The sequence below is a fragment of the Pseudophryne corroboree genome, chromosome 1 (assembly GCF_028390025.1).
Source record: "Pseudophryne corroboree isolate aPseCor3 chromosome 1, aPseCor3.hap2, whole genome shotgun sequence".
Lineage (NCBI taxonomy): Eukaryota > Metazoa > Chordata > Amphibia > Anura > Myobatrachidae > Pseudophryne > Pseudophryne corroboree.
In genome coordinates this window covers 249160984-249175320 of record NC_086444.1, presented here as the reverse complement: position 1 = coordinate 249175320, position 14337 = coordinate 249160984, and the positions used below count along the sequence as shown (strand labels likewise).

General features: G+C 45.9%; 1 protein-coding gene across 1 annotated transcript in view; it reads right to left on the bottom strand.

Moving 5' to 3' along the window:
- Positions 1–14337, bottom strand: part of HSD17B4 (hydroxysteroid 17-beta dehydrogenase 4) — a 566121-nt gene that overhangs the window by 63773 nt on the left and 488011 nt on the right. Inside the window, exons 21-22 of the mRNA XM_063964187.1 lie at positions 13489–13578; positions 4614–4752 (exon numbers count right to left, since the gene is read on the bottom strand). Of these exons, the coding sequence (XP_063820257.1) occupies positions 4614–4752; positions 13489–13578 (229 nt within the window). The remainder of the gene's footprint in view (positions 1–4613; positions 4753–13488; positions 13579–14337) is intronic.

The following is a 14337-nucleotide window of genomic DNA, read 5'->3' as shown; positions in this document are numbered from 1 at the left end:
CACGCTTCTTCACACTCTTCATTTAACTCCTCAGATGGAGGAAAAACTACTGGTAGTTTTTTCTCTCCAAACATAATACCCTTTTTTGTGGTACCTGGGGTAACATCAGAAATGTGCAACACATTTTTCATAGCCTCAATCATGTAACGTGTGGCCCTATTGGAAGTTACATTAGTCTCATCGTCGTCGACACTGGAGTCAGTATCCGTGTCGACATCTGTGTCTGCCATCTGAGGTAGCGGGCCTTTTAGAGCCCCTGATGGCTTTTGAGACGCCTGGGCAGGCACAGGCTGAGAAGCCGGCTGTCCCATATTCGGTATGTCGTCAAACCTTTTATGTAAGGAGTCGACACTGTCACGTAACTCCTTCCACATAACCATCCACTCAGGTGTCTGCCCCGCAGGGGGTGACATCACATTTATAGGCATCTGCTCGGCCTCCACATAAGCCTCCTCATCAAACATGTCGACACAGCCGTACCGACACACCGCACACACACCGGGAATGCTCTGACAGAGGACAGGACCCCACAAAGCCCTTTGGGGAGACAGAGAGAGAGTATGCCAGCACACACCAGAGCGCTATAATAATACAGGGATTAACTGAATTATTTCCCCTTATAGCTGCTATATAAGTTATACTGCGCCTAAATTTAGTGCCCCCCCTCTCTTTTTTACCCTTTGTAGCTTGATACTGCAGGGGAGAGCCAGGGAGCGATCCTTCCAGCAGAGCTGTGAGGGAAAAATGGCGCCAGTGTGCTGAGGGAGTTAGCCCCGCCCCTTTTTCTGCAGACTTTTCTCCCGCTTTTTTCAGGAATTCTGGCAGGGGTAATTTATCACATATATAGCCCTGGGACTATATATTGTAATGATTTGCCAGCCAAGGTGTTTATATTGCAGCTCAGGGCGCCCCCCCCCAGCGCCCTGCACCCATTAGTGACCGGAGTGTGAGGTGTGCATGAGGAGCAATGGCGCACAGCTGCAGTGCTGTGCGCTACCTTGTTGAAGACCGAGGTCTTCTGCCGCCGATTTTCCGGACCACTTCTTGCTTCTGGCTCTGTAAGGGGGACGGCGGCGCGGCTCCGGGACCGAACGATCGAGGTCGGGTCCTGTGTTCGATCCCTCTGGAGCTAATGGTGTCCAGTAGCCTAAGAAGCCCAAACTATCTCCAGTCAGGTAGGTTCGCTTCTTCTCCCCTTAGTCCCTCGCTGCAGTGAGTCTGTTGCCAGCAGATCTCACTGTAAAATAAAAAACCTAAAATATACTTTCTTTCTAGGAGCTCAGGAGAGCCCCTAGTGTGCATCCAGCTCAGCCGGGCACAAGATTCTAACTGAAGTCTGGAGGAGGATCATAGTGGGAGGAGCCAGTGCACACCAGTTAGTCTAAAGCTTTCTTTTAGTTGTGCCCAGTCTCCCGCGGAGCCGCTATTCCCCATGGTCCTTACGGAGTCCCAGCATCCACTTAGGACGTCAGAGAAATAGGATTTTGGTTACCTACCGGTAAATCCTTTTCTCGTAGTCCGTAGAGGATGCTGGGCGCCCGCCCAGCGCTTCGTTTTCCTGCTATCGTTATTTGGTTCAGTACAACTTCGTATTAGTTGAGTACTGCATTGTTACTTGGTAAGTAATGTTTCAGCGGTTGCTGAGTTTTCAAGCTAAGTTAGCTTGATGTGCCTTGTATGTGTGAGCTGGTGTGAATCTCGCCACTATCTGTGTTAAATCCTTCTCTCGAAGATGTCCGTCTCCTTGGGCACAGTTCCTAGACTGAGTCTGGTAGGAGGGGCATAGAGGGAGGAGCCAGCCAACACTCTAAAATTCTTAAAGTGCCAATGGCTTCTGGTGGATCCGTCTATACCCCATGGTACTAGTGTGGACCCCAGCATCCTCTACGGACTATGAGAAAAGGATTTACCGGTAGGTAACCAAAATCCTATTTAAATCATATTTGAGCGCAGTGTTGTTCTTGTGTCATTTTTGGTGGGTTGCCTACTTTTTCACAGCTGCTGAATATTGGCAATATCTTTCTTCTCAGCTCCTAGGATATAATACTATTATGCTTTTTCGCACTGCCATACATTGTAATGTCTTTCGGCATTGGATCTGCTAGTTTTCATTCATTGAATGATCCCACTGGATGTGCTGCACGTCCAATGGGATGATTACACTGCCAATGCGGTGAAGTTACATACAGTAAGTAACAATACATTGCGCGGATCGTCTAGTGTGTACACCAATGCAATGTATTGTTAAATTCTTTTGCACTGTCGAAAGGTGTATACAAGCTTAAGACTAAGTGTTGGGCAGAACAAAAATGACCAGAAGAATTGTTTGTGGAACACTTAAAGCCAAATTCCATCGGAGCTTTATTCCTAAATTGCACATGCAATGCACAATCAAAATTAACTGGAAATACTGCTCCCCTCTCCATAAGTGTATTGCAAAGTGGACATTTTAATAGTAACGTGTTGATTTTTTTTTATTTTTGCTGTCTTCTCTACATCCCAAGGACACTCATACTTTTAATGAATTTAAACATTAAGGATATGGAACAAAAATCAATGTCAGCATGGACCCATGCACCACTTCTAAAGCCTAGTTCCTTTCCTTACTTCCCTCACCAACGCCATGCTCAAGGACATTTGCGGAGCGTGCCGGAGCTGGAGTCAACAGCCATGACAGCAGGGAGCTGAAGGGCCCATATTTTTCCTAGTGCTGTCAGTAGCTGTGTCTCGAACATCCACACAGAGCAAGAGGGAGATGACAAGTCATAGATTAAAACACTAGGAAACACAGCTGAGCAACAAATTTAATAATGGAACAGGCCCAGCAGCTAGACCCAAAGGATAATGATAAACACTTTCAGAGAAAGCCTGAGAGACTTCATATTTTACTTGTATTTTTCTAATCCAAAAGTAAGCCTGGAGTAAAGCTGCAGAATAGCAGCCTAAACCCATCAACATTAGCAGATTTAAGAAAAACACAGAAAAACATTTCTGTTGTCATAAAGAAAAAATGTCAAGTGGCAGAAGAACAGGATAGAAAAAGGTACAGCGAAGAACTGACATATATGAAAGGTACAGAATGTTCCCTTCATTCTGCTCTGCTATTATCGCTGATATTGAGTAACAATGAATAGTCTAGAGAAAGTGAGATTACACTATTTTGACTAGTTGTAGTGAAATGTAATCTAAAATATGTGATGTATACATTGTAACAATGAAGAATATTATGCAATGTACTTGAAATCTAATACTAGTGTCTAAAAACATGCAAGGTTGTCCTAAGTAATGTCACGGGTATCCCATTGGCTTTCAGGCGACTACCACTAGTTAATCATAGCAGAAACAAAGGTGAAATCCTCATCTCAAGCCCCATGTGCCGTTAAACAGACCTGCAAAGGAAGCTTTCACAAACTATAATGCAATGCCAGAAATCCATAAAAGGAAAACTGGCATGCAGCACAAGAGGCAAAGGCTCATAAGGTGCTGGTTACTCTAGAAAGAGCTTCAATTGTAGCATCTGCTCACAGCTCCATCTCCAGTGTCAGACTAGGGAATGAGGGGCCCACTGGGAGAATGCAGTGGTAGGGGCCCATGCTTAGAAGCTTGGCTAACCATAAGCGAGTGCATGGTCTGGGCTCTTGATAAAGATAGATAGATCGATCGATAGAAAATACTGCTAGAACATGCATGGTAACGTACCAGATTAATAACCAAAATTCACTGTAGAAAAAAATATAGTCATGTGTATAATGTAACATATGTATATTGCAGAACTCAAGTGCTCAGTCTGGAACCTGATCCCTAGGGGAAGGGGTGGGGCACTAGGCAGTAGGGTCCACCAGGGGTTTCCCCTGGACCCTTGTATTAAACTAACCATGTACATTAGGCTGCAACCCTGTCCCGCTGTCCCACCCGCGGGCAGCAGTGTCCCGCGGGTGGGGGGGCAGTTGGGGGAGGCTTTGATCACCCGCTGCTCTGCTCTGCAAAGCAGCCGGTGATCACTGAATGCATGCTGTGCGCACGCGCACGGCATGTATTCAGAGCTAGGAGGGGAGCGGGGGCTGCCCAGCTGCTGGGGGAGCGCTGGGCACGCCCCCAAAAGGAAAAAAACGGGCCGTTTGGTGAGGCCATACCCACTCGAGCGAGGCCACACCCATCAAAGGTCGAGGCCATGCCCCCTTTTACCCCACTCACATAAAAATGACAGATTTCAACAGCACATAAAATGAGTGATCTATTACACACAGATATCAATCGCACAGCACATTATAAAATTGTTCCCTAGCCCAGGACTAGTTTTTTTTATGGCAAGTACAATTGTGATAATGCATGCACTGCCTTACTTTGTATTCTAAGTGCTTCAGCTGAATGAGTAGGTGGCTAATACTAGCCTACAACACTAATTCACACACTCCTAAATATAGAATAAATTGTTATAAGAAGAAGCAGAAGATATTAATCATGTGGTTCTTGTACAGCATATTGCGGCATGGGAGGGGTGGGGGCAGTAAGGAATGAGAGTTATGTGAATAAGAGGTGCAGCCAAATAAACTAAATGTACAGTACGTTTACATTTAAATGTAAATAGTTCTAAAAATAAAAATGAAACTCACTCCATTGTGCAGCAGTATTCCCATCCTTGGTGATCTCCCACTGGAAGACGGCATTCACTTTTTTAACCAGTTCATTACCCACATCTTTCACGCGGCGGCTGATTTCTTCAAAGACCAAGTCACTCTGTAGCCCAACGTCCTAAAAGCAACCATCACCAACAGGTCATATTGCTTGTACATAAACAGAAATCATTTCTATCTGCTATACACTAAAGAAGACAGACAGCAGGAGTATAGCTTGGGGTGCTTTTGTTACTGCATCGCTTATTAAGCTGATAATGATTAAAATGCAGAGGATGAAATGTTGTAATGCAGTACATGCTTCCCAGCGCCTACCGGTGAGTAGTCTGTTGCCCCTGATAATTCTATTATACATCATACTTTTACTCTGAATGGAATAGATGATACAGGGAATTCAGATGCTATCTATACATATGCATCAAGCATGATGTCCCAGAGTAACAGACTACGGTGATCCAAATGCACACAGCAATAAGAATATTAAATCAGGGGGCAAAGACCACATTGGTCATGAGATACTGTAATATAACGAAAGGTACACACTACCTGACAGATGCTGCCAATGTGATAAACACTCTAACGTGACAGAGCGATTGCTGAATTTGTGCGCACCTGTACACACTGAGCAATTTCTTGATCAGTGTGCACTTTCCCTTTCATCTCTTGAACGAGATTGCGTGTACAGAACATGCAATATACATCCCCCGATCTGACCGTTGCATGTACATTTGAAGCCATTTATCCAATGCTCCTGCATACACATTATCCAATTATCAGGCCAATCAAGCAATATATGGCTGCTTGGCCCAATAACTGGATACAGTGTACCTAGCATTAGAGCATACAAATATGAAGATATTGCTGTACATCAAATTGCAGTAATATTTATCAGCCATCATTTCAGATCCAGGGGATATCAAGGCCTAATGCTGGTGGACAATGGCGCTGAAATAACAATGAATACATAAACACTGAAGGTCAATCTTCCCATGTACAACACTGCTGGAGACTACATTGTACTTTACGGGATAACCTCTTTTTTTTTATTCGTATTTTTATACTATTTTTGTTAGAATTATATTTATATATCTTTACTTATATGGCTGTACCCGTTATACTAGCTAATCTGAAGATGAACTTCACCAAATTAGAGGGAGGATGTAATGACAAGTATCTAGATAAGTGTGAATATTCATGTATACTGGTACAAGGCTATTTACTACTGCTGAAAAACACAAGTAAAATACTTGCCATATGGATTATATGGGGAGGACGTAAAGATGAGGACATTTAGATCTACTTCTGACACAAGGTAAGTTTGCATAACATCTATAGGTGAAGCAATTCGGAAAATGCTAAACCAGACGTCAAAGTCTCCATACTGTACAAACACGATATTTATCTACTGTACATGTATAGAACAGGTGGCACTTGATATATCGGCTATCGGAATCCCGACCGCCGAGATACCGGCAACTATTCTCCCTCTTAGGGTGTCCACGACATCCCTGGAGGGAGAATAAATAGCGTGGCGCCATGGCGATCACAGCGAGCCTGCATGGGGCTCTTTTGCGCTTGCACCGCTGCCGGCATTGGCCACTCGTAGTACACCCGTATAGAACGTCCCTATTACCCAAGCAGCACTCACACAGGACTTCTGCAAACGTTTCTTATTAATCAAACATCAAGGCATAATGAGGGTCATTCCGAGCTGATCGCTAGCTGTATTTGTTCACAGCACAGCGATCAGGCTGAAAAAAGGCAGTTCTGCGCATGCGTATGCGCTGCAATGCGCACGCGTGTCGTACGGGCACAATGAACAATGTAGTATTGCACAGGGTCTAGCGAAGCATTTCAGTCGCACTGGTGGCCGCAGTGTGATTAACATGAAGTGGGCGTTTCTGGGTGTCAACTGACCGTTTTCAGGGAGTGTTCGGAAAAATAAGATTTTACTTACCGGTAAATCTATTTCTCGTAGTCCGTAGTGGATGCTGGGGACTCCGTAAGGACCATGGGGAATAGACGGGCTCCGCAGGAGACATGGGCACTTTAAGAAAGAATTTAGATTCTGGTGTGCTCTGGCTCCTCCCTCTATGTCCCTCCTCCAGATCTCAGTTAGAGAAACTGTGCCCGGAAGAGCTGACAGTAGAAGGAAAGGATTTTGGTAATCCAGGGCAAGATACATACCAGCCACACCAATCACACCGTATAACTTGTGATAAACTTACCCAGTCAACAGTATGAACAACAACAGAGCATCAGTTCAACCCTGATGCAACTATAACATAACCCTTATTGCAGCAATAACTATATACAAGTATTGCAGAAGAAGTCCGCACTTGGGACGGGCTCCCAGCATCCACTACGGACTACGAGAAAAAGATTTACCGGTAAGTAAAATCTTATTTTCTCTAACGTCCTAGTGGATGCTGGGGACTCCGTAAGGACCATGGGGATTATACCAAAGCTCCCAAACGGGCGGGAGAGTGCGGATGACTCTGCAGCACCGATTGAGCAAACACAAGGTACTCCTCAGCCAGGGTATCAAACTTATAGAACTTTGCAAAAGTGTTTGAACCTGACCAAGTAGCCGCTCGGCACAGCTGTAATGCCGAGACCCCTCGGGCAGCCGCCCAAGAAGAGCCCACCTTCCTAGTGGAATGGGCCTTAACTGATTTTGGCAGCGGCAATCCAGCCGCAGAATAAGCCTGCTGAATCGTGTTACAGATCCAGCGAGCAATAGTTTGCTTTGAAGCAGGAGCACCAAGCTTGTTGGAAGCATACAGGATAAACAAAGACTCTGTTTTCCTGACCCTAGCCGTTCTGGCTACATAAACCTTCAAAGCCCTGACCACATCAAGCAACTCGGAATCCTCCAAGTCAGTAGTAGCCACAGGCACCACAATAGGTTGGTTTATATGAAAAGATTAAACCACTTTCGGCAGGAATTGTGGACGGGTCCTCAATTCTGCTCTATCCGCATGGAAAACCAGATAGGGGCTTTTATGTGAAAAAGCCGCCAATTCTGACACACGCCTAGCCGAAGCCAAGGCTAGTAGCATAACCACCTTCCACGTGAGATATTTCAATTCCACCATTTTGAGTGGTTCAAACCAGTGGGATTTCAGGAAACTCAACACCACGTTAAGATCCCAAGGTGCCACTGGAGGCACAAAAGGGGGCTGAATATGCAGCACTCCCTTTACAAACGTCTGAACTTCAGGTAGAGAAGCCAGCTCTTTTTGAAAGAAAATGGATAGGGCCGAAATCTGGACCTTAATGGAACCCAATTTTTGGCCCAAAGTCACTCCTGACTGTGGGAAGTGAAGGAAACGGCCCAGCTGGAATTCCTCCGTAGGGGCATTCCTGGCCTCACACCAAGCAACATATTTTCGCCATATACGGTGATAATGTTGAGCTGTCACGTCCTTCCTAGCCATTATCAGCGTAGGAATAACCTCATCCGGAATGCCTTTCTCTGCTAGGATCCGGCGTTCAACCGCCAAGCCGTCAAATGCAGCCGCGGTAAGTCTTGAAACAGACAGGGCCCCTGTTGCAACAAGTCCTGTCTTAGAGGAAGAGGCCACGGGTCCTCTGTGAGCATTTCTTGCAGATCTGGATACCAAGTCCTTCTTGGCCAATCCGGAACAATGAGTATTGTTCTCACTCCTCTTTTTCTTATGATTCTCAGCACCTTGGGTATGAGAGGAAGAGGAGGAAATACATAGATCGACTGGAACACCCACGGTGTCACCAGTGCGTCCACAGCTGTCGCCTGAGGGTCTCTTGACCTGGCGCAATACCTCTGTAGCTTTTTGTTGAGGCGGGATGCCATCATGTCCACCTGTGGCAGTTCCCACCGACTTGCAATCTGCGTGAAGACTTCTTGATGAAGTCCCCACTCTCCCGGGTGGAGGTCGTGCCTGCTGAGGAAGTCTGCTTCCCAGTTGTCCACTCCCGGGATGAACACTGCTGACAGTGCGCTTACGTGATTCTCCGCCCAGCGAAGAATTCTGGTGGCTTCCGCCATCGCCACCCTGCTCCTTGTGCCGCCTTGTCGGTTTACATGAGCCACAGCTGTGATTTTGTCAGACTGAATCAGAACCGGTTGGTCGCGAAGCAGGGTCTCCGCTTGACGTAGGGCGTTGTATATGGCCCTTAGTTCCAGGATGTTGATGTGAAGGCAAGTCTCCTGACTTGACCACAGACCTTGGAAATTTCTTCCCTGTGTGACTGCTCCCCACCCTCGGAGGCTTGCACCCGTGGTCACCAGGACCCAGTCCTGAATGCCGAATCTGCGGCCCTCGAGAAGGTGAGCACTCTGCAGTCACCACAGGAGAGACACCCTGGCCCTGGGGGATAGGGTGCTTAACCGATGCATCTGAAGATGTGATTCGGACCATTTGTCCAGTAAGTCCCATTGAAAGGTCCTCGCATGGAACCTGCCGAAGGGAATGGCCTCGTATGACGCCACCATCTTTCCCAGGACTCGAGTGCAGTGATGCTCTGACACCTGTTTGGTTTTAATAGGTTTCTGACCAGTGTCATGAGTTCCTGAGCTCTCTCTATCGGGAGATAAACCCTTTTCTGGTCTGTGTCCAGAACCATGCCCAGGAAAGGCAGACGAGTCGTAGGAATCAACTGCGACTTTGGAATATTTAGAATCCAGCAGTGTTGCCGTAAGACTTCCAGAGAATGTGCTACGCTGATCAGCAACTGCTCTCTTGACCTCGCTTTTATGAGGAGATCGTCCAAGTATGGGATAATTGTGACCCCTTGCTTCCGCAGGAGTACCATCATTTCCGCCATTACCTTGGTAAATATTCTCGGAGCCGTGGAGAGACCAAACGGCAACGTCTGAAATTGGTAATGACAATCCTGTACCACAAATCTGAGGTACGCCTGATGAGGTGGATAAATGGGGACATGAAGGTATGCATCCTTTATGTCCAGAGACACCATAAAATCCCCCCCTTCCAGGCTTGCGATGACCGCTCTCAGCGATTCCATCTTGAACCGGAACCTTTTCAGGTACATGTTCAGGGATTTTAAATTCAATATGGGTCTGACCGAATCGTCCGGTTTCGGTACTACAAACATGGTCGAATAATAACCCCTTCCTTGTTGAAGGAGGGGAACCTTGACCACCACCTGTTGAAGATACAATTTGTGAATTGCAGTTACCAGTATTTCCCTCTCGAGGGGGGAAGCTGGCAGGGCCGATTTGAGGTATCGGTGAGGGGGCATCTCTTCGAATTCCAGCTTGTATCCCTGAGACACAATATCTATTGCCCAGGGATCCAAGTGGGAGTGAACCCACTTGTGGCTGAAATTTCGGAGACGCGCCCCCACCGGGCCTAGCTCTGCCTGTGGAGCCCCAGCGTCATGCGGTGGATTTTGTGGAAGCTGGGGAGGACTTCTGTTCCTGGGAACTAGCTGTGTTGTGCAGCTTCTTTCCTTTGCCCCTGCTCCTGGCAAGAAAGGACGCACCTCGGATTTTCTTGCTTTTCTGTGATCGAAAGGACTGCATTTGGTAATACGGTGCTTTCTTAGGCTGTGAGGAAACATATGGCAAAAAAATTGACTTTCCAGCAGTAGCTGTGGACACCCTTGTAAGGTAAAACCTCCATGTGCCTTTTGGAGTCGGCATCACCTGTCCATTGCCGAGTCCACAGGACCCTTCTGGCAGAAATCGACATAGCATTTATTCTAGAACCCAGTAGACTAATGTCTCTTTGAGCATCTCTCATATATAGGACAGCGTCTTTTATATGCCCCAGGGTCAATAATATAGTATCCTTGTCTAAGGTATCAAGTTCCTCAGACAGGGTGTCCGTCCATGCTGCTACAGCACTACAACTGACAGGATACGGCTACCCTCAAAGATGCTGGAAAGGATACGCCATAAGAATCCGTTTGGAAATCTGCAGTTTTTTATCTGGAGATTCTCAAGCCTTTTCACATAACTCATTTAGCTCGTGTGAAGGGGGAAAGGTCACCACCTGCCTTTTTCCCCATACATATGAACCCTCTTGTCAGGGACTGGAGTTTCCTCTGTGATGTGCAACACATCCTTAATTGCTATAATCATATAACGGATGGATTTAGCCAATTTTGGCTGTAACTTTGCATCATCGTAATCAACACTGGAATCAGAATCCATATCGGTATCTGTGTCAACAATTTGGGATAGTGGGCGCTTCTGAGACCCTGACGGCCACTGCGACATAGGATCATGCACGGGCTGAGACCCTGACTGTCCTGAGGCTTCAGCTTTTTCCAACCTTTTATGCAAGGAATTAACATTATCATTTAAAACCTTCCACATATCCATCCAATCAGGTGTCGGCGCCGTCGGCGGAGACACCACATTCATTTGCTCCCGCTCTGCTTCCACATAGCCTTCCTCGTCAAACATGTCGACACAAGCGTACCGACACACCACACACACAGGGAATGCCCTTTTTGATGACAGTTCCCCCACAAGGCCCTTTGGAGAGACAGAGAGAGAGTATGCCAGCACACACCCCAGCGCTATATGACCCAGGAATAACACAGTAACTTAATGTTGACCCAGTAGCTGCTGTTATATTGATTTTTGCGCCTAATTATGTGCCCCCCCTCTCTTTTTACCCTCTTCTACCGTGTATCTGAAGGGGAGAGCCTGGGGAGCTTCCTCTCAGCGGAGCTGTGGAGAAAAAATGGCGCTGGTGAGTGCTGAGGAAGAAGCCCCGCCCCCCTCGACGGCGGGCTTCTGTCCCACTTAAATATGTATTTTCTTGGCGGGGGCTCATACATATATACAGTGCCCAACTGTATATATGTTCACTTTTGCCAAAAAGAGGTCCCAATGTTGCCCAGGGCGCCCCCCCCCTGCACTCTGCCCCCTTACAGTGACCGGAGTATGTAAGGTGTGTGGGAGCAATGGCGCACAGCTGCAGTGCTGTGCGTTACCTCAGTGAAGACCGGAGTCTTCTGCCGCCAATTTCGAAGTCTTCTTGCTTCTCATACTCACCCGGCTTCTGTCTTCCGGCTCTGCGAGGGGGACGGCGGCGCGGCTGTGGGATTGGACGACGAGGGTGAGATCCTGTGTACTATCCCTCTGGAGCTAATGGTGTCCAGTAGCCTAAGAAGCAGGACCTAGCTTCAGAGAGTAGGGCTGCTTCTCTCACCTCTGTCCCACGATGCAGGGAGTCTGTTGCCAGCAGAGCTCCCTGAAAATAAAAAACCTAACAAAATACTTTCTCACAGCAAGCTCAGGAGAGCTCACTGAAAAGCACCCAGCTCGTCCGGGCACAGATTCAAACTGAGGTCTGGAGGAGGGACATAGAGGGAGGAGCCAGAGCACACCAGAATCTAAATTCTTTCTTAAAAGTTCCCATGTCTCCTGCGGAGCCCGTCTATTCCCCATGGTCCTTACGGAGTCCCCAGCATCCACTAGGACGTTAGAGAAAACGCAGGTGTGCCAGGAAAAATGCAGGCGTGCCGGGAAAAACGCAGGCGTGGTTGGGTGAACGCTGGGCGGGTTTGTGACGTCAAAACAGGAACTGAACAGTCTGAAGTGATTGCAAGCGCTGAGTAGGTTTTGAGCTACTCTAAAACTGCACAAAAAACAACAACTTTGTAGCCGCTCTGCGATACATTCGTTCGCACTTCTGCTAAGCTAAAATACACTCCCACTGGGCGGCGGCATAGCGTTTGCACGGCTGTTAAAAACTGCTAGCGAGCGATCAACTCGGAATCACCCCCCAATATACAATGTAATAAGATAGACTTGTAATATTGTATACTATGGGCAGTATTCAAATGATGTCTGATCCTTTCTGACGGAAAGGATCAGACAGTTCAGTATTCAATTTGAGGCCAAATCCGACAGGTTTTGGCCATTTTCAACAATGTCAATCTGACTATTTTTTAAAGTCGAATTGACATTGTCATAAATAGGACTAAAACCTGTCGGATTTGGCCGCAAATCTGACAAAACACGTGGATCCGCGGCTAATCTACCGATCCACATGTTTTCTGTCAAGTCAGAAAAACGGCAGCCCCACTGAATAGGTCGAATCATGATTCGACCTAAAAAAGGCGGAAACTGACGTCTTTCGGACTAGACGGCAGTTTCGACTTTAATTGAATACTGCCCTATGCCTTGATACAGTATATGACAGATAAGAAACGTAATAAGTAAATTCTGTCAAGTACACAGCACAAGAATGACATGGAAAACAGGTTTATTGTATGTCACTGAAATGGTGGATGCGTGAAATTACAAGTGTGTTAACTAATTATATAAAATACATCAGCATTTATTCATCCCTTAAGTAACCATGAGTACAGTATGTGTTCCCATGTGCTAATGGTGGAAAAATGACAACAGGGCTTTATTGAACTGTTCATTATGTATCTTGCAACATTGTGCTGAAGAGGCAAATCAGAAGCAGGGATACCAGGAACAGAGGGCAGGGATCGATGGGGACTTCCAACAGACGTGTCTATTTTTATTATTATACAAATTGTGTTAAAGAGTAATGTAACACCACTGACAACAGTATTGCTGTGTTGTTTGTTTTCTGTGTGTAAACATAGCAAATCAATATGGCATGGTAAGATTAAACTGCAGCTTTACGCTTCCATGTCTACATGGGTGTTTTGGAAAAAATTATGATGTGACCCATCCGAGAATTAAACATTGCGATGGGAACACACCAGACCTTCTAGAGAATACTTATTATTAAAAAATGCACTTGAGACTCTCAAAACAAAAGCTTTTAATCGCCTTTTCTTCCTTTAACGTCACATATTTATTACAGTTCTTAATCTTATATCAAGAATTATGTGAAAGAATTGTGCCCACCTGAATTGTGTCTTTAGACTTCAGACTATCAGTAGTTGATGTAAGGTCAACATAGGCACCGGCTATGGCAACTTCTCCAGTCTCTTTGACCTGGAAAGAAAGAGAGACACAGTAACCTTTTTCAGCGAGCGTTCCTCCAGGAATCTCAAGTAAGGAAAAACATTTAAAGTCACTTTATTTTAGTTATAGCCATCTCCTTTGACATTTCATGACATGTCTCATCCAATTCACATGGAGATCAATACGTCTTAATCCTTGCAAGAGAACATTGACATCACTCAATGGTATAAAAAAGGTCAGATGCCTTTCAGACACCTGTAATGATTTGTTCTCTAAATGTGGATGTGTCTATATACATTTAACGATTTAGTGCAACATTGTTTTGTTGGGATGTGTGCTTAAAAGGAATGAAGACTTGGATCAAAGGGACACTGAAAGTGCACAAGTAAAATACTAAATAAGCAGACATTCATGTTACTTGCTGGTACTTTGCCCAGTATTGGCAAATACTGCTAACAAATTTCCAAGTGCAATGTAAGTGTTCCTGGTAACATACCCCATCACTGAAACATTATTAATGTTATTCACTATAGATGGATTCTGTTTCAGGCTAGGAGGTCAAGCAATTCACAGAAACAGAATTTTTTTTTGATAAGTGGTCTTTGCCCCTAGCAACATTTCTAGATATGTCACACAGCTTCCCAGAATTCTGTCCCATTTTTGTGTATGGAAGCACCCACGTCTGCCAAATCACCAAGGGGTAACATTATTTGAAAGTGGATACTTCCCTCTTTCAAACGTTTGTGCTTGTGAGTCAACTGAACCAGGATGGGGAAGATCCTCTCACAT